This window comes from Myzus persicae, unplaced genomic scaffold (genome assembly GCF_001856785.1).
Source record: "Myzus persicae strain clone G006 unplaced genomic scaffold, MPER_G0061.0, whole genome shotgun sequence".
In the NCBI taxonomy this organism is placed as follows: domain Eukaryota; kingdom Metazoa; phylum Arthropoda; class Insecta; order Hemiptera; family Aphididae; genus Myzus; species Myzus persicae.
The window spans coordinates 1-21249 of NW_019100950.1; the positions used below are offsets into that span (position 1 = coordinate 1).

The 21249-nt window shown below is 29.5% G+C and overlaps 5 protein-coding genes and 1 pseudogene across 5 annotated transcripts; 5 read left to right on the forward strand and 1 right to left on the reverse strand.

Moving 5' to 3' along the window:
• The first annotated feature begins 270 nt into the window (after positions 1–270).
• On the forward strand, positions 271–1842 carry LOC111027012. Its single transcript, XM_022305215.1, has 3 exons — positions 271–683; positions 764–1212; positions 1486–1842. Exons 1-3 carry the CDS (start codon positions 271–273, stop codon positions 1539–1541), a joined length of 918 nt encoding a protein of 305 aa, XP_022160907.1. The 3' UTR covers positions 1542–1842.
• A 4246-nt stretch (positions 1843–6088) lies between these two features.
• On the forward strand, positions 6089–6892 carry LOC111027013 (putative nuclease HARBI1). Its single transcript, XM_022305216.1, has one exon. It carries the CDS (start codon positions 6089–6091, stop codon positions 6890–6892), a length of 804 nt encoding a protein of 267 aa, XP_022160908.1.
• A 1214-nt stretch (positions 6893–8106) lies between these two features.
• Positions 8107–10748, forward strand: LOC111027016. The gene is made up of 2 exons (XM_022305218.1): positions 8107–8381; positions 9479–10748. Exon 2 carries the CDS (start codon positions 9556–9558, stop codon positions 10726–10728), a length of 1173 nt encoding a protein of 390 aa, XP_022160910.1. The 5' UTR covers positions 8107–8381; positions 9479–9555; the 3' UTR covers positions 10729–10748.
• Positions 10740–11627, forward strand: LOC111027017. The gene has a single exon (XM_022305219.1). It carries the CDS (start codon positions 10877–10879, stop codon positions 11603–11605), a length of 729 nt encoding a protein of 242 aa, XP_022160911.1. The 5' UTR covers positions 10740–10876; the 3' UTR covers positions 11606–11627.
• Positions 11614–12310, forward strand: LOC111027014. Its single transcript, XM_022305217.1, has one exon. The coding sequence runs from the start codon at positions 11636–11638 to the stop codon at positions 12308–12310; it is 675 nt and encodes a 224-aa protein (XP_022160909.1). The 5' UTR covers positions 11614–11635.
• A 5931-nt stretch (positions 12311–18241) lies between these two features.
• Positions 18242–20747, reverse strand: LOC111027015 (annotated as a pseudogene).
• Positions 20748–21249: the final 502 nt, after the last annotated feature.

The following is a 21249-nucleotide window of genomic DNA, read 5'->3' on the forward strand; positions in this document are numbered from 1 at the left end:
ATCATTCGTCGGCAGATATGGATTTCTCAGAATTTCGAAAAATGTGTCATTTATGTTGGAATAACAGAGATTATGGGTTTATGGTTATCGATAAAACTCGGGAAATGAATGATGGAAGATATAGATGTGGTTTTCATACGTTTATTAAAATTAAATATATAAATTAAGTATACGTGTATATATATATATATATATAACGTGACACTGTTATTATCTACATAGGACTATCAGTAGTCATCCAATGTTCTTATATTGTGTTTATTATTTACAATGAACAAAGAAAAAGTTTTGTTAGAAAATTTGATTGCATCGAAAAAAAATATTAAACGCAAAATAATGGAATTGAAACGTAAAGATATAGATTCTGACAAGTATTTCCGTAAAGCATTTAAACCATTAATTGATCCATTGAGAACACGAGCAGAAAAAAATACGTCACACTCGACTGAGCTAAAAAATACAGAAACCTTATGCACTAGTGACGAAGATGTTGACGATGAATTAAATTCATCATTTGAAAATTTTTTTAATGATGATTATATTCCAAAACGTTATGATAAATCGTATGGTATGCACTATGATAAATCCAGTGATTCATATAAAATAGGAAAACCCACCGTAATTTTTAATCATGGTAACTTGCAGTTCCTTAATAGTTATTATAAATGGACAGAAGGATTATGGTCTTTATTATGTGAGAAGAAATCAAAAAATACAACAATAGAAGATATGGAAAATTATTACAACATTTTGAAAACTTCAGGAGTTCATTTGAAAGGATATGGAAACCTAAGACCTCAAAATTTCATAAATGGTCGACCGTTGTAAAACCTCTTTATGATCGAATGAAATATGAGGAAAGACAGTTTAACGAAGAAATAGCTAAAATTAATAACTCTAAAACTCGTATTAACTTATTACCACTCATGAATCATTTGTCTAAACCAAACCCCAAACGAAGTAATATTCATGATAATACAACCGTGACAAATGAATCACTTGATTTTCATCCGTCAGCAAGCAGTTCTATGTCTACAGATCCTGCAGTTGAAAATATGATTAGTTTTTCTTCACCAGAAACTCAGGAAGGTAGTGGTTTATATAAAGATGTATTACCTCAAACACAACTAGTTTATTATGATGATCCGAATGAACTAGTAACTAGATTAAATCTTTTAACATCATCACAAAGTGTTGGAAATACTGGTGTAAATAACGAAATTTTTTTTTTATTGTTACTGCATCAACATCATGGTTATTAGCTTACAAGATTATATGGTTATGTACATAAGGGGGTTTTTACAGTGGTACAATAGTGATTAAGGGGAAAAAGAGAAAATATATAAATACATAATGAAAATAAATTATATAAATTAAGTTAAATTAAGTTGTACATTTCAATTTTTTTGACAAATGAGATTATTTTTGGTATGTCTGCGTAAGGTCCTATGGCATCATACAGATTGTCTGGAATTTCATAAATAAATAACGAAATTATATCTATTTTAGAAGAATTACGTGAGAGAAATATTATAGTCTAATGACAATATTAGAGAATATAGCTGATGAGCTACATCGACCAGCAAGAAACATTTTTCCTAGACGTAGCTTGGTAACAGGGTTTATAGATGATCTTTGGCAAGCTGGTTTAATAGATATGCAGTCACATTCTAGACAAAATAATGGTTTTAAGTACATTTTAATTATAATAGATACATTTACGAAGTATGTGTGGTGTGAGGCACTGAAGAATAAAACAGCAAAGGAATGTACAAAAGGTATATTAAAAATATTAAAAAAAAATCAACCAAAATTATTACAAACAGATAATGGTACAGAGTTTTACAATAAAATATTTCTAAGTGTTATGAATGAGTACAATATTAAACATTATTCAACATACAGAAGTATAAAGGCTGGTATGGTTGAACGTGTTATAAGAACAATAAAAAATAAAATTTACAAACATTTTACATCAACAGGTTCCTGGAATTGGTACAATTCAATTTCAAAATTAGTAAATAATTATAATAATACAAAACATTCAACAATAAAATGTACACCAAAAGAAGCTCGGATCAACCCGATTCAAATAAAAACAAATACATTACAAATCAATACCTCAAATAAACTTAAATTTAAAATTAATGATAAAGTAAGAATATCTAAGTATAAACATAAATTTAGTAAAGATTATACACCAAATTGGTCAACGGAAATTTTCACTATTTCTAAAATTTAAAATACAAATCCATTAACATTTCAACTAAAAGACGGATTAAATAATATAATATTAGGACATTTTTATGTACAAGAATTTAAAAAAAACATTTTATCCCGACACCTTTCTCATTGAACGTATTATAAAAAAAAATAAAAACAAATTATATGTTAAAATGTTAAAATGTTAAATGGTTGGGTTTTGATAATAGTCCCAATTCGTGGGTAAATGTAAACGATACTTTAAAATAGATAATTACTGATTTTATAATTTAACGAAATGTAACAATCAATACGTTTGTTCAGATTTTATCGTTACAATAATACAGTATTGATGTGATTTAAGACAAAAAATATTTTAAAACATTGATTTTCATACAAATAATACAATATTCAACTTTAATAATATTGATTAATAACCAAATGTTTTGATCAGATAGTATGTTATTCCACATTGTAGCCATCGAATAATCGAATTAGGATCTACTAAGAATGTTAACGAACCATCTACGCGACACATGAGACGGATTAGTAAACAATCGTAACATGGAACTATGCCATCTGTACGCTAGGTTCATTGTATTCGTAGTAGATCATCTCTACAGATCGTGATTCTTAATAAGAATTTTACGAATATCCAATCAAATATAAAAACAAACTAGGTTACATTATTAAATTTCAATTTACAAAAGTTGAATATATATATATATATATATTATATTCGTTTTTGTATGTCTTCACCCATTCAGTGGTTAAATCGATAACTTTGTATTTATAAATAAAAATATATAATTGTTTGCTAAATGTTATACGTTGGTACTTTATAATTGTATTAAATGTGATAGTCTTTTTACAACCAAACCCCTTGCGATCTTCCATTCGTTATATAATTTTGTGTTAAAGTTATGATTCTTTAAAATTCTACATCCTTTATATAAATTAAAATAAAGTTCTCTAAGATTTTCGATATCGAGTTTCATCAGATTGGTATTATAGGTTTTAATTGAATATTTGGTTTAACATACATTTTAGGTTTGATCATTCTGAAAAAATGTGATGTTATACCGTTTAGCTAATTGTATTAACATGTATTCTGAATATGAGAATAAAAAAATAATTGAAGTTGTATGATATTAATGTATTTTTTATTTTATTTTTTATATATTTTATTTTTAACGTATTCACTTTCACACGATTAATCATAAAATATATAATTATTCTGTTAAGCAATAGTGACCGTATGCAATAGTATTAATAACATCACGCATAATAATCCTTTTATCATCATTAGCACTAAGAGCAATTTTATCCACAGATTTAGAATATTGATAACTAAATTTAGTTTTATCTGCACGATTATTATATTTAGTTAAAATTGCATATTTAAATCATTTTTCATCATTGTTTTTTACGTTTATAACAGCTTTTTTATTTCGTATACTATCAGGTAAAATTAAATAAGTATAGACCCGGTTAACGGGTTTACAATGTTAATCCTTAATTGTAACGTATCAATTGAATATAAACTCCACCCGCTTTGTTTCGTAACAAAATTACTTGCCTCCTTGTTAATTTAATTCAACATTTTTTAAATTTTTTTAAATTAATTTGAATTTGTATATGAGTAGTATATTTATGTAGGTTCTGGAGCTCCTCCCCCTTAAATTTTACATGTAAAAGCATAGGCTCCTCTGTATAGGCAATTCGTAGTACAGGCTCCTCCCAAACTTGTATTAATTACTCAATATAGGCAACCCGCAACACACTTAAACTCATCAAACATCACAACCGCCACCCGATCCGACACGTGACCGACATATATTTTATGCCTTCCCCTTCAAATACATTACCTCCCCTTTTACAAAAAAATATATAAATAATAATCTGATGTACATTTGTATCACCTATGTCGAACACTTGTCCGACTTATATTTTACCCCTTCTCCTTCAAATACATTACCTCCCCTTTTATTTCCCCTATACAAAAAAATATATAAAATATTCTGATGTACCTACATTTGTATCGACTATATCATACATACATATACACATACATACACACACACGGAAACTCACACATAGTCACAATTATAAAACATTCCAATCCAACAGAGTACCAATATAAAATATATTTTACACCCCGCCACCCGTCCTCACGCCCTAACAACATCATTCGATTACAAACATGTACAAGCCTGTAAAGAGCCTGCAAAGTTAAGCTATGGTTTCCTAGAAAAGCGGTGCCGTTATCTAGCGGCCTTCATTTTACGGTTGTTTTTTACGGCCGTCTTTACGGTGACCAACCTGTGGTTTCCTAGGGAGTAGGGCGACCGTATTCAATCGTAGTCACTCAGTAGTCAGTACTCACTCGAGAGTAGTAGATCGTACACTGGTGAAAAATGGACGATTTGGACATAGCATTATTGGTATGTTTGGATGATGAAGAGTCATCAGAAGACGAAGACAATCGTTTGGAGGAGAGTGTCATGTTCAAAAATCGTGAAACTGAGGGTGCATTTCAAATTTTAGTGCAACGCCATCTGCAGTGTAATGACGAAAAATTTAGGCAATACTTTCGCTTAACACCAGTGTTATTTGACTATGTATTGAATCACATAAGAGATGACTTAACTTATAAACCATATAATAGACACAAAAAGCCCATATGTCCAGAAGAAAAGTTATGTATACTTGTGAGGTAAGTACCTACACTGAATAATATTTTATTATAAATTATACCTATCAATCTGTCACTAATGCTAGTAATACTGGTATACCAATACTATACCGGCCAATATTATATAAAATGTTTAATAAAGTATAATAAATCTAAATATTTATATTATAATATTATATCGTAGTAAATTATAACAGCCACTTTTAAGAAACGTTTTATTTGTATAAATAACAAGCGAAGTAACATAATTAATTTTTAAAAGTATGTTATTGTAAGTTTTAATGATTAGTCATTAAGTAAAAAAAATTGGTCATTTTCTGTTAGGCTGAGAACACTTTCTGAAACACCTCTTCCATCTCTTGATGACTCGTCATATATTTGTCCTTGGTAATTTGACGTTCCACTTGTTGCTGGAGATGGCACCGTTTCTGGGTATATGAAGCTGATTGTTGAACTTGGCCCTGTTGATGAATTTGTCTGTCTTGAATCGCCTAAAATACTATTTAATTCAGCATTACCGACCAATGACGAAATTTGCATACTTAATTGCACTTGTTCATACCGAGGAAGTTTCTTTACAATTTTTGCCATGGAGTAAAAGAAAAGGTCGATTTCGTCCAATTCATTTGCAGGAGTTGAGTTTCGTTCAGCTATTTGTTTTAATAATTGTAATCGTTCTTCAGAGTGTGTTAGTTTTATCTTTTTTTTATCTCTCATAATGTTGTCTTTCTTACCATCCATTTTTTTATTATTATCTTCGTTACTATTGATGATTGTCATATTTTCTTCTCTTTCATCAATCTGGGGGATGTTTTCTTCGAGTTCAGCGTGAGAGTTTTCCATAAATTCACTCTCGTCAAACCTAACCTCATCTCTAACAACATTAGTAATTGTGTTAAGTCTTTGTGATGAAGGAAGACTATCTAAGAATGATAGGAGAACAGACCTATTCTTTGCTGCCTCTCCACCTGAACCAGTACCAGGTTTACCTTTACGCCGAATATAATAATCCCTTACGTAGGCCCATCGTTTACTGCAGTCAGAACCTAAAACATAAATTGTAGTTTGATTTCTTATTTCAGACATTTGGCCACAGGAGAATCTTTTCGGTCACTTGCTTTTCAATATCGAATCAGTCATTCCTGGATAAGTGTTATAATAAGAGAAGTTGCTGAGGCCATTATTAAAAGGATGTTTGAGTTAACTATACCGTCGCCTACAGAAAATCAACTAAGACAAAACAGTAGTCAATTTTTTACAAAAAGGAATTTCCCGAACTGTGTCGGGGCGATAGATGGGAAACATGTAAGAATAAAGGCTCCCAAACGAAGTGGATCATTATATTTTAACTATAAAGAGTACTATTCAATCGTTTTGCTAGCAGTCGTTGACGCGGATTGTAAATTCACTGCTGTTAATATTGGTTCCTATGGTAGAGAAGGAGACGCTGGTATCTACCTAAAGAGTCAAATAGGAAAAATGATAAAAAATAATACATTCAATATACCAGCACCAAAAGAAATACCCGGGACAAATACGGTTGTACCCCATGTCATTGTAGGGGATGAAGCTTTTGCTCTGCACGAAAACCTAATGAAACCTTATCCAAGACAGCAATCTGTACATGATCCATCAAAAGCTGTATATAATTATCGACTATCTAGAGCTCGGAGAACAACTGAAAATACTTTCGGAATTTTATGCGGTTATTTCAGACTCTTTTTCCTACCTATTGCTACTGCCCCAGAAACTACAGACAAATTGATTAAATGTGCATGCATATTATATAATATTTTACGGGGAGCAAAAGTACTTGCTCCAGGTCAAAAACATTTTGATGATGCACTACCACTTCCAACTGAAAATTTAATCCCCATAACAGAACACAATGTGCGTGCCAAAATGAATCACACTCAAATTCGAGAAATATTCAAAAATTATTTCAACGGTCCAGGGGCTGTAGAGTGGCAGCATAGTTATGCAATGCGACATTAATTGTGATTATTATATAATATATTTATTGTGGTAATTACTTTTACTTTAAAGCATCTCTTGTATATTAATAATTAATATATTCATTATTCTTATATTAAAATAGTATCTGTGATAACACGTAAACGATAACAAAAAATAACATATTACTATTCTAAACTTTATTTAAAATAATGTTGAATAAATTAAATTTAAGCTTGAAAAAAGTGTTTTATATTAAATTAGTTAATATTTATTGAATTTTTCACTTTACTGCATTTTAGTACTATACACACCTGATTTTTGAAGTGTTATTCCAATTTCGTTCCACAAATTTTGCTTCATCTGGGCTTGTCTATACTCTTTGGATTTGATATTGTACAAAGCTTCATGATTTTTGACAAAATCAATTAATTGTTCGTCATTTTCGCTCGTCCAAATCACGTTTCCACTCATTGTATTAATTAAATATGCACACCGCTACACGCGAAAAACGTTGAACTACTGTTAATCACCGCTATGACGGCCGTCATGCAAATGACAGCACCGCTATTTGACGTTACGGTGACACTCAACGTACTCTAGGAAACCTACTCCGATGCTATTTATAGAAAACCTATAGATGACGTCACCCAACGCTATATTACGGCCGCTAGATAACGGCACCGCTTTTCTAGGAAACCATAGCTTTAGTATTGTCGATGAATTCCAGGCAGAAAGTAGTGCACACAAAGCAAAATTAAACCAGTCTGTTAACTACCGTTCAAGTGTCAAGTCGTGTTATTTCAGAGTTCTTAAGTGTTTTTAAAGTGTATACAAATATTTTACAAGTATTATAAAAATCAAATTATTTATTTTACTTTAATTAACACCGTAGTTCATTTTCTTACCGCTAGTTCTATTATTTGCGAATACGTTAATAATTCACTTCGATAAAACTATTTAACACTGTTATTTAAAGTATAATATATTTTTATATAATTCATTATCCATCAATTCGTTGAAGTCTTGTTTCGCAAGTTCGACTAGTGTTCTTCAGTTTTCATCAGGCGTAATCATGTTCTCGAGTAGTATATGTGATAAGACCTTTACTAGGATCAGTAATCTACACAGACATGACAAGTCACACGATGTTTCCAAAAAAATTTCATGCAGTATATGCTCAGAAATATTCACGCGAAAAGATAACCTCATCAGACATAGCAAGGATAAACATCGTAAGAATTTTTAACTATTTACAGATTTATTAGATAAAATATATTTAATCAAGGCTACGTATATCATGTTTAATTATTTAATACAACATACATACGTTATACTACCTAAAGGAAATATATAACAATAAAGGTGTTAAATAAAATGTAATTTATTCGAAGAATCATTTTTTCAAGTATCTAATTAATAATAATACTATTTTCAGGTTCGAATATTGTTGTTCGACAACAATCAACCATAACCAAGCAAGAAATTCAAGATTTTTATAAGCCAGCTGAACACATTTACGATTATAATGGTAAATATATTATTCATAACTTTATAGCTGTATTTATATATATATAACTTACTTAGGTTATTATAGATAATATTATATTAGATACCTATTTTATACAAAATAGAACACTTCATGTAGAAATATTACTTTTTCGATGAAATTAAAATAAATATTGCTTTATAACTTTCAAAATATTTAAAATAAAAAATGCTATTAGTTTTTTTTCTTCAAAACCGCATAAAACAATACCTGTTAAAATATAAGCATCTTAGTGAAAATAGGTACATAAAAACATACGGAAACATCATCATTTCTTAACAAAAATAGAAAAAAATATACTAAGTTGTATAAAATCATGGAAAACATGTAATAATTTAGATAAAATCCTGATAAATCCTATAATTATCATAGTTAAACCCGTTAAGATCATATGTATATATATATTAAAAATGTTCGTAAAATTGTTCAATAATTTTAATAAATTCATCTAATAATATATTAATTGAAAATATTTCCATACGATTTTTGTCATAACGCTATTAAAAACATACATAAATTATTTTATTTTATTATATATATTTTAAAGTATAAACAGATATATTTATATTTGACTATATTATACATATATAACAACACAATATGAATATCTTATTTTTCTATACCAATAAAAACATAAATAGGCATACTATTTATCCAACGATCTAAATAAACTATTACGAACGCCAGCGTATATACATTCTTAATGTTACTATTGATTCATGCTACACAAAAGAACGTTGTGTATTATTACTATAACTAAGAGCTCTATATCATATTTGTTTTTGCTTTTACATATTTAATGTATATATATATATAAACATTTATGTAATACTAGAGCTTGATACCTACCTCATTTTATTATTGTATGTTTTTAAAAATCGTATTTTCTATTTGATAAACACATTTTTTTTAAATTCTTAATTTTTCTTCAGGTACTTTTACTAAAAAAAAAGGTTTATATTTATAAAAACAATTTATCTTTTCTATCTGATTAAAAACTTTTACAGATTTTCAAGCTGTAACACGCTTTTCTATAATGTTTAGCAATACAATAGTAAAAAAATTTTTTTTTTTTTCAGTTCAATCTCGCAATGGTCATAAGCGCCCATATCATACGGAAAATTCGAATGAAGCAGCAAATACTAAAAAGACACGCATGAGCATCGTCAAGACACGAGGATTAATTAAGACAGGAACATCGTTATCGAATAAAATCAATTGGTATTACGTGAAAAATACAGATAATTTGACCAACTACAGAACATTTTTAGAATCAACAAAAAAAGACTTAATAGAACTACTCAAATTACTATCAACAAAACAACCAATTAAATATAATCTTAAATTAGAAGCAACATATGAACGCCCGAACGTAGAAAATTCAGCAGAGAATAGAGCATTTAAGACCTCAGCCAAGGAAATGTTTATGGATACAGATATCGAAGCTAAAATTAATCAAGATTTTGCCAATCTTTTGCTAGAAGAAGAAATTTATACTTCTAAAGGAAGTGGATTTACGTTACAATCAATAGATGGTTTACTGTTAGGAGTATATAATTATACGCCTATGGGTGGTTCGTCTTATATTAAACTTCCAGAAGACATTAAAAATAAAAAAGCAATTATCAACCCCCAAAACTCAGACCAACAGTGCTTCAAGTGGGCAATTCTGGCAAGACACGTTTCGGGTAATGCCAAAAATCAAGTGGCTGAAAATTATACATCGCTCGAGGACAAATATAATTTTTCTGATATAACATTCCCAACACCTGTGAGGGAAATAAAAACATTTGAAAAAAATAATCCGAAAATATCAGTCAACGTTTATGGATTAAAAAAAGAAAAGAATAAGAAACATATTGTTTATCCACTTAAGGTTGTGGATGAAGAAAAAAAATATCATTCTGATCTCTTACTAATTACTGATGGTCATAAAAGCCACTACACCTACATTTCGAACATTTCGAGGCTTGTGAGATCACAAATAACCGGACATGAAGAGAGCGTAATATTTTGCAAACGTTGCTTCACCAGAATCGACAATATACATACAAAATATAAGTTAAAAGGTCAGGCGGGGCTTGAACAACATAAGTTGATATGTGGAGCACACAAGCCAATTCTACCTAAGATGCCTGAGCCCGGTACATTGTTACAGTTCGATGGGTGGAGTAACACTGAAAGACATCCGTTCGCGATAAATGCCGATTTCGAGGCACTCCTTGTTAAATGTAAAGAAAACAAAGGCAAGAAAACAGCAGCTTTTCAAAAACACGAACCGATGAGCTTTGGATATTTCGTTAAGGCTACAGAAAACGTACCGGATTGATTTGCTTGAGAAATATGAGATACCAACATCACCTATTATTCATCGCGGAAGCGAGTCACATCAGGATGTGGCCAAGCGTTTCGTTAATGAAGTGACAGAGATCGCGAGAAGAGTCCAAGATTTACTTAAAACAAATAAACCCATCATAATGACAGAAGAAGAGCAAAAAGCACATGTATCGAAAAATACATGCAATCTATGTGAATGTAATTTTTCTATCAAAAACCAAAAGGTGACAGATCACTGCCATCTATCAGGAAAATTTAGGCAAACTTTATGCAATACTTGCAACCTGAAACTCCAAAAACCTAACTTTATAACGTGCTTTCTACAAAATTTGTCTAATTACGATGCACATTTCATAGTAACCGAACTCGGAAATGACACTAAATCAATCTCAGTGATTCCGAACAGCGAAGAAAAATACATTTCATTTTCAAAACACCTTACCAACAACTTTTCGATTCGATTCATAGACTCTTGTCGATTCATGGCATCAAAATTATCAACACTTGTAGAAAATTTATTAACACCAATTTTCGAGAAGTTCAGAGAAACCGCAAAAGCATTCGTACCCAGAAATATGAATCTCGTCACACGTAAGGGTGTATACCCTTACGAGTTTACCGATAGTTGGGACAAGTTAGAAGAAACGATTTTGCCTCGGAAAGAAGATTTTTATAGCACATTAACGGAAGAACATATAGACGATGAGGAATACGAACACGCAGTCACAGTATGGAACCATTTCAAATGCAAAACCCTAGGAGAATATAGCGATTTGTATCTAAAAATTGACGTGCTGCTGTTGGCTGACGTGTTCGAAAATTTCAGAGACATGTGCATTTCTACATACAATTTAGACCCTGTTTACTAATTTACAGCTCCAGGTTTTAGTTTTGACTGTATGTTGAAATATACCAAAGTCAAACTAGAATTACTATCAGATTTTGACACCCACTTATTTTTTGAAAATTCAATCCGCGGTGGCCTCACACAAGCAAAAATGAGGTATGCTAAAGCTAATAATGAAAAAACCCAAGATTATGACCCAACAAAGTCAAAATCATGGATAGTTTACCAAGATTGTAACAATTTGTACGGATGGACAATGTCACAGCACATGCCATACGGTGACTTTAAATGGGTGGAGCCTAAGTTAGACGGATTAGATGCTTTGACGCCGACGTCAGATATAGGCAGAGTGTATGAGGTAGACATATCATACCCTAATGAACTCCATGACTTACACAACGATCTTCCATTTTTACCTGAGAACAAAATTCCTCCTGGTTCAAAAGTGAAAAAACTTATGGCGACACTTCATTCAAAAAAAAATTACGTAATCCATTATCGAAACCTGCAGCAAGCCATAACAAATGGTTTAATTGTAGAAAAAGTACACAGAGTTTTAGAGTTCAAACAATCGGATTGGCTTGCAAAATACATTAAATTAAATACCGAAATGAGGAAGAACGCGAAGAATGAATTCGAAAAAGAGTGGAAATATACAAACAGTATATCCGGCCCTGTGTCGCTAAAAATATTAAAGTCGCGTACCTTTCCAACTTTTATATTATGAGAACCACTTGTTGAAAATTATATTGGGAGCCAATTCAATGGTCATCCACGACTACTATCTTCGCGATAAATAAGGTATTCATAGAAAGTAATCGTACAATTTTTTATTTTTATAACTTTTTATGAATACCATAAAAATGTAAAAAAGTTTAAAAAAATTAAATATTACATAAGATAATAACGTTGTGTCATACTGTACAGATTGCGAACAGTAAGAATACTGGATAACAACTACACTATTAATCTACAATATCAATTAGTTGTTACACAAATTGTTTATCTTATTATTAGTTGTAGGTATAGGTATACACATAGGTTAATTATGTTATCACCGATGTTTGACAGTTTTATTTAACCACTGGTAATGATATTTGATTTGGATTTCGGTCTTTTTTCTTTACTATTATGACTTTCACTATTTTGTACTTAATCAACTAATAAATATAAATTAAATAAATTATAATAATTTGTTTTATAAAACAGATAAACAATATGAACCCAGAATTGGAATTTTTAGAATATAACATAACTTTAGTCAAATGTGAAACAATAGCAAGTAATTTATTTAATACAACATTGAAAGAGTTTCCAACAGCACATCACTTTAAATTGTAATATTTTAACATGTGGAAGAACGACTGAAGCTAAAGTTCCAATTATGATTTTTTCATTTACCATAAATGATAGAAACATAGCCGATTTACAGAATTATATAGACTCCAGGATAAAATTGGAAAAAAAAATTGTGGTTATATTAATAAAAAAGGCGAAGCATACCAAGGAGTAAAAACAAAAACAACTGTGATGTCGGCTTTTCATATATTTGTGGAGTTATTAAATTGGGAAGGTATGTATTAATCTAGGTAAATTAATTACAAAATATAAATTAAATTGTTTTATTATTGTAGAAAATATTAATCTAAACTATAGCAGCAAAGTACTTCCACAACCATCAATTATACTTGAAAATACACCACAGATACTCATAGCATCGCGAAAAACCTATGAGTTAAGAGGTGTGGGTTGTTTCCGTCGTGGACTAAGTCGTCTCAGGACTTCCATTGGCCATTATTATGCATGTTGTAAGAGAGGACATAATAAATGGGAAATGTATGATGATGTCCAAAAAAACGTTAAATACGTAAAAGGTAACACAAAAGTACCATGTGAATTCCTTATTTATACTATTTAAATAATAATTAAAATTATATATTTAAAAAAAATTAAACAGATTGTTATAGATTTATTTTTATTTTTAAAATTTTTTTTACTTTTTATTTTTTTTAAAAACATTAATTATGATTTAATTTTTATGTAACAAACCATTGTATCTTATACAACTTTATAATAATATTATGCAATAATACCTTATACCTATAATGTATATCATAATATCAATAGACAATTAAATAGATTTATTTGCATTTTTATTTATATAGTTGCCAGTTCATGAATTCACTGAAAATCGCTGAAAGTCCATTATTTCTTATGCGGGGGGCTGGGGAAACGTTTCCTCAGCCCCCACACGGGAAAACCGATTTTCCAAGGGGAACCGACATTAAACAAATTCTGAGTTTGGTCAAACAAATACAAACAAATGACGTACTAAATGTTGGGAAAAGAAAATTTGCAAAAAGTCAATATTTAACGGGGTGGGGGGCTGGGGAAACGTTTCTGCAGCCCCCCGCACGGAAAACTGATTTTCCATTGGGAACCGACATCAAACAAATTCTAAATTTGGTCAAACAAATACAAACAAATGACGTAACCATTGATTATAAATACTGTAGATTGCTCACTGCTTGTGTAAAAATACCGCACGGAAATTATTTCCGATAGACCGCGTTAAGGTATTTTGTCTACAATAAAATTTAATATTATTCCTAATCGCCTACTGCATCGTCGTTGACGGCCGCCGTCGTGTGACATGTCGTAACGTGCAAATCCACAACTGCGCTATTGCTTCCAAAAATGCTCGCCGGAGACTCATGCATAATACCCGAATCCAACTAGTTAAGACGCCTAAAATATTGTTCAAACTTACCAATCAAACTTTTTTGTGCTGAGATATTCAAGTTTATCACTTGTATTGAAATCAAAAAGTTTTAACTTAGTTACAATTATTCACAAATATCAAAAAGTCTAATTTTCGAATTTTCGAATAACATAAAACAATAATAACATACTCATTAAAAAATTTTTATGGTAGGTATGCCTAATTTATATTATAAATGTAGGTATAGGTACGTTAGATAAGGGTACTTTTTAACTTTCACTTTAAAGGCTTAAATAATATTATTACTTTATTAGTTTTTAAATATTTATTTACCTGAGTGTTAAATTTGTTGATATGGTTTTTATAAACATAACGAGCAAAATAAAATGAAGCAAAAAGTATGAAATTATACAAACAGAAAAATTAACAATATACAAATCAAAATTAATAAAAGATCAACAATTAAATTATGTACCTAACAACCTAAATAATTGAAATTTAAAATATAATACTTTATTAAATAATAACACAAGTTCAAATTAGATATACTGGTGATACAAACTACATGGTGATATAATATATAAACATTAGCAATAAATATACATTGATAAATAAATATAAAATAATAATAAAACACGTACTAAACTAATCACATAGTTAATAAATATAAAAATGTAGACGTATTTCATTTGTTATACAAAATTCTTAATTTTTCGGGTAATTTATTTAAAAGTTTGTTAAAACTGTCTTCTTTCGACCATTTACATTCTTTATAAATTCTAGTTATTAATAACAACTGTAAAATAAATTCATAATGTCCCTTACATGTTGATTCATCAAAATTTATAATCTGCTTGTTTAATTTTAATACAGCACCTTTTATCATTCTTTTTCACTTTTTATGAGTGCAAACATTTTTGAAAATACATTAAGACAAATATTGCATATTAATATTTGTAAGCTTTTTAATCCCTTGTTGTATGTGTTATTTAGGTGTTCGAAAGTCTTAAAAGTTATTAATAATTGATTTGGTTCATTAATAAGATCTTCAGTAATTAAGTTTTTTTCACAATTTGTACAATTGAAATGTTCTATAGTGCGTTTAGCAAGATAACCTAAAGTATATAATAGAACATTCTTCTAATGTTGTTATTTTTGGTTTCAACTCAGTAGATGAAGTTGAACATGTTGAGCTTGTATGTTCATCACTAGAGGTACCATTTGTCTCGTTTTCAATTTCTTTATCTAAAATGTTTTTGCTTGTATCATTGTTAACTTCAACCTCGATGTTAGATGAAATATCAATAGTTAAAAACTCATCTTGATCTGCTTCACAATTACATTTCTCCGAATTTTTCATTAACGAAAATTAACAAATACTAACAAAACAAGTACCGAATATTTTTGCGGTTGATTTTCGCGTGTATCCATTTTTTTGTCTCATAATTGAAAACATATTTTCCAAAGGATCTTGGTTAAGTCTATTTGTTAACAAAAAAAAAGTTTTCTCATTCGCTGGAAAGATATTTTCGGCTGTAGATCTTTCTATTTCATACATTTGTTTTATAGCAGTTAATGACCTGTCCATTTCCGTAAAACATGGTGGCACTGAAATTTAGTTGTTTTTGTGACATATTTTTTTTAGCGTTTTGGAAAGTTGAAATAGTTTTGTTAATGTTTTAAAAAATATGTTTATTATGAGAGCTCATTAGACGCCTGTCAGGATTTTTATCATAACGATTTTGACTATTACATGCGTCAAATGTATTGTTTAATTCAAGTAGAAAGTCAGCTGTATCATTAGCATATTTTGATTTTAACTAACCCGTATGTATTGACGTTTTTATAGCTGAAGATACACTGTTGCTGAATATTTGTAAAGCTAATTTGCATGACATTTTTTGAAATAGATTAGGGTTTAAATGAATAGGTAATATCTTACACATACTACGAGCTTTTGAATTTTTAGTATCAATTTCATACGTTTGAACAATATCTTGAAATATAATTTTTTTATTATTTATTTGAATATCACCATTCAATAAATTGTTACGGACACTCTTAAACAAATGTGGTATATCGCATATTAAATGAAGTTTTTGGTTATGTATTTTTGTTGTTGGATTGGAGTGGGAGGCCGTAATTTTACGGAAAATAATTGACCGGAATGATAAAAAATACGGAAAGTAAAATTACGGACCGTAATACTACGGAACGTAAAATAACGGAATTTAGTTGTTCAAACCATAATTTTGTGGAACGTAAAATTACGGAACCAATAAAATACGGAATGTAATATCACGGATAGTATAATTACGGAACCAGAAAAATGCGGAATGTAATATCACGGATAGTAATACCCTGGACTGTATTATCCAGGAACGTAAAATCACGGACCGTAATTTAGAGGAAAGTAAAATTACGGAATTGATAATACCATAAATCAATGTCTCTCAACATAGGTACATCTAATGAACAATTTTTGATACTAGTGATAACAATAGTACAGGACGATCCTTATCATTTCGTTTGACACAAAATAACGATTTTTTTTTTCATTCAAACTTCAAACGTCGTCTGAAACTCAAAAGTAACTAGTAAGTAAGACCATGAATATTTTTTATACTCTAAAATGGGTTTATTAAGTTCTTGTTAACCATTTAACATACTAATATGTTATAAGAAATTTGTTATTATTATCATCCTTAGAAAGAATATCAATTTGTAAGTTACCTTTATTGTTACCTGTTTAGTTAGGTGCCTGTAAAGAAGATATGGTGAGTTAACTGTTTTTTTTTTTTTAATATTTACCAAGGAAGGTATCTAAAAAGTAAGATTTTTTTTGATATTGAAACAAATTGCTCAAATTGATGAATAAACAAGGTTAAACAATTGTTTATGCTCTAAATGTTGTCTTATGTTTTACAAAAAATATAATTTAGTGGTTCACTTCAAAATTAGAATTGATTGAAGTGGTTTTTAATGAAAAACAAACGCCTGGTCCACTTGACCCCTCATATCTAAGTAAAGTGGACCACTTTTTAGCACAAAAAAAAAAAGGTTTAAATAAGTAAGAAAAAAAATTGCATTAACTGTTGCATACATAAGTATAGATAATATATTCCAAGTTTCAATCGTTTTGGTCAAATAAATTCTTCGGAATCTTAAGAAATTTACCAAAAACTGGTCCACTTCACCCCGTTCTACGATATCTATTTAAAGGTTTTTTTGGTGTAGAACACTTTTAAAATAATTTTCTAATATTTTTGCCTTAAAACTTAGTATAGTACCTACCTATTTGAAATAGCTACTTTTTTTTTTAACAAATTTTATTTTGATAACACTTGTTTAATATTATAGCTTGTTTTTCATATTACAACTTTTGAATTTTCATCAAATATTTGTGCAACAATATATTTTGTTTATACATAGTTGTTTCTTTAAATAAATTATTACCTAAAATGGGTAAGAGTTTTTATACACTTTTTAAAGGTATTCTTTGCAAATCTGGTTGTAACATACATATTAAATAGGTTTACAATTTAGTATTTAGAATCTGGTATTTAAAAATTATAGATTAAGTTGGTATCTAGTACCTCTTACTTAATCAAACAAATTAAATGTGTTTTGTTTTAGATACCTCCTCTGTTCTAGTATATTGGTCAACCCTCGTTATAAGTAGATTGGTTTCATCAAAAGAACCTTAAATTAATCATGGATACTTACCTATATAATAAAATATTTAATTTAAATCTCAGAATTTCTTTTTCAATTTTAACATATGGTATTGTTATTTGAAAAAAAACACAAACGTGAAAAGAGTAATAACTACATTTCAGTATATAACAATGTACTATAGGAACATGATGCAGGTGACTAGGTACTTAATATGCATGATAATTGTACATAATATCAAATTTTAATTTAGATTTTAACTTAAGACAAAAACATTCTTTGGAAACGAAGTACATCTCCTCGACAGACTGGGCACGTTCTTTGATATTGTCCATCCAACACTGAAACGCATGTTTCGCAGACCCAGGCGTGACCACAAGGCAACACTATATGTTGAGCTACATTTTCACCAGGAGTAGTAATTAAACAAACCATACAATTCCTTGGATTGTGTACTACTTCTGGTGCATTTTGTGGTACTTCTGGACCTGGTTCAACAAAGTCGTCTTCCAAAACATCATCATTTGACTCATGATCATGTTCAATACCTAGTGCCCAATGCCTTTGCCTTCTTTCATAGCCGGCACATGAGTATGAACATTTCACTAGAAATTGCCATACACTTAATATACCTGCCTCGTGATGTTCAACAGCCCTTATCAACCTTGAGTTCAGAAGGTACTTAGTTTTAAGGTTCCTTGTTGGTTGCAGACCATTGGAAATTTGAGTAACTGTAGTGTGGTACTTTTGGCTCAACTCACATATTTGACCTGATGATTAAACCAAATTTATTATTATAATAATTTATAATATATGTGTTTGTTATAAGAACATAATATAATAATACACAAAGAACATTGCCTATTATTTTATAATATGAAAACCTATATTGATGCTCCATGTCATAACTATAATACTCGCTTTAAGGCTAATACTAATGTCATTATCCCCAAAATGAATACAGTATTCGGGCAGCAGAACCCTAAATATAAGTTTATATCATTTTGTATTCAATATGATTTTAATTTACATGATTTTAACAGTTTTAAAATGTATTAAAAGATATTGTTTTTAATATTAAAAAGGTATTGTTTTTAGTTTTTACACAGATAAAAAATGGAAATTAATTTAAACTTACCAAGAAAGACCCATACATTTGGATGTGCAATGGAAAACTTGTGTCTCAAAAAGTTATAAAAGCTCTCCAAGTTGTTATTTGTCCTTCTTGAGACACTATTAACAGATAATATGTTAACTCCGACACGTCGTATCCATTAACTTTAAAGTTTAACCATAATAAAAAATGTGTATTTTAATAATTGAAACATAGTTATAAAGTACATAAAATTACTATGATGTATTACTTTTGATAATACTCAAACAGATTAGTTAATGGAACGTTGTGGTGGATAGCATATGCATTAGTCAGTAGAAAACCTTGTTCAATTTCTGCACTGGGTAACAATGGCAAACACATAAGAATTTTTAAAGTCTTCAAAGCATATGTATTTGAATTGACGGTTTCTAAATAATTTAGAGATTTCATTTTTTTCCATAGTGCCTGTAAATTAAATTAATATTAAAATTAAAAAATATAAAGTGATAAATTTAATACTTATTACTATTTATACTGAACTTTTACTTTTACATTTTGTTTTGTTATAGTTATAAAACTTTAAGAAGAAGTGATAACCTAATTATCTGTCTCCACCTATCTAACGAGTATAAAATAGACCATATTTGAGAAAATGGCATAAGTATTTGTAAATTATTATTGTTTTAATGTAGAAATTAGTGATATTAATTCAAGACTGGAAAATTTACAACACAATTAATTTTATTTCAGAAAAAACATAATATTTTATCAAAAAGGATATAGGTATTGTTCGAAAATATTATATTTTTATAGTCTCTTATAGTCTTATTCAAATTTAGTAGAAAATAGATGTAGAAACTCAAATTTCAACCCAGAGTATTCATTTTATTTCATGCAATGTGATTTTGCTATATTTCCCGTTAATATAGGACTTGACAGCATACGCGGGTGCCGGGTATCAGTCAGATATAAAATTATGTTAATGCATAGAAAAATGTCCAAAATACCATATTTAACAATAAACCTTATTTATAAATAGAAACAATTTATTTTATTCACAAAATTAAAAACATTTACTCTTCTCTAAAAAATGGAAATGTTTATAAATAAAAAACTTAAATCTACATTTGATTTGTATATATAGGTACCTATAAAAACTTTTTTGGAAAAATAATCTAAATTGGTTTATGTACCAACTTAAAGTGCTAATCAACATAAGATATACCGACCTGGTTATGATGGAACCAACAACCTAAGACACGTGTCCCTTCAACACCTACACTAGAAGATAATGCATCTCTAAGTGCTGGTTCAAAATCAGTAATTATCAATGATAAGTTGGGATATAAATTCTTCTTCATATAATCCATCACGCATTGATACGAGTTTCTCGATTTTGTTTCCATTAGCGCATAGGCTATAGGTATCGACTGCAAAATAAAATATCATGTTTTAACCACAATAATTAACTACAACAGAAAATGTTAATTAATTATTAATTAGCATTTTCTGTTAGGTAGGTATTTTATATCAAAATAAAAATAATTGATAATTAAATCAATAATAATTATTAAAACTTAACTCTATATAAAATTAAATATCACTTGCTACATTATCCATCATAAAATGAATACTCAGCAGTTGACTGCCCATATTAGCAGGTACTACCATTGATTATAAATACTATAGATTGCTCACTGCCGGGTAAAATTACCTGCGTGTTCAGCGGCGTTTGCCACTATAAGCCGCTGTAGTTGGATACGAGTACCGGCGTTTTACGTTTGAATCGCTAGTGCGCTTTAATACCCCCACCCACCAAAATAAATTGTTGTCATGAAAATCGTGTGCGAAGTGTAGACTGTAGAAGTCATAATGTTATGTCCGCGATTATTGCGATCGTGATTACGCATAGCGCGGTTTTTTCACAAGCACCAGCAGCTGTCTTGTTATAATGAATATAATATCAGTTATCTGCTGTACGTTGACCTGTACGGTCGTATTGCATTTTTCGTCGGTCGCTTATCGCTATTTCTATATTTATTACCTATATTCCAGTGTATATCGATATATAATTTGTTTTTGCGTACTTTATATTTCTTTTTATTCTTTTTCCGTCTATTTAAGATGCCCGTATGCAATAAATGTTCCGTTAATATTACTAAAGCATGCTCCA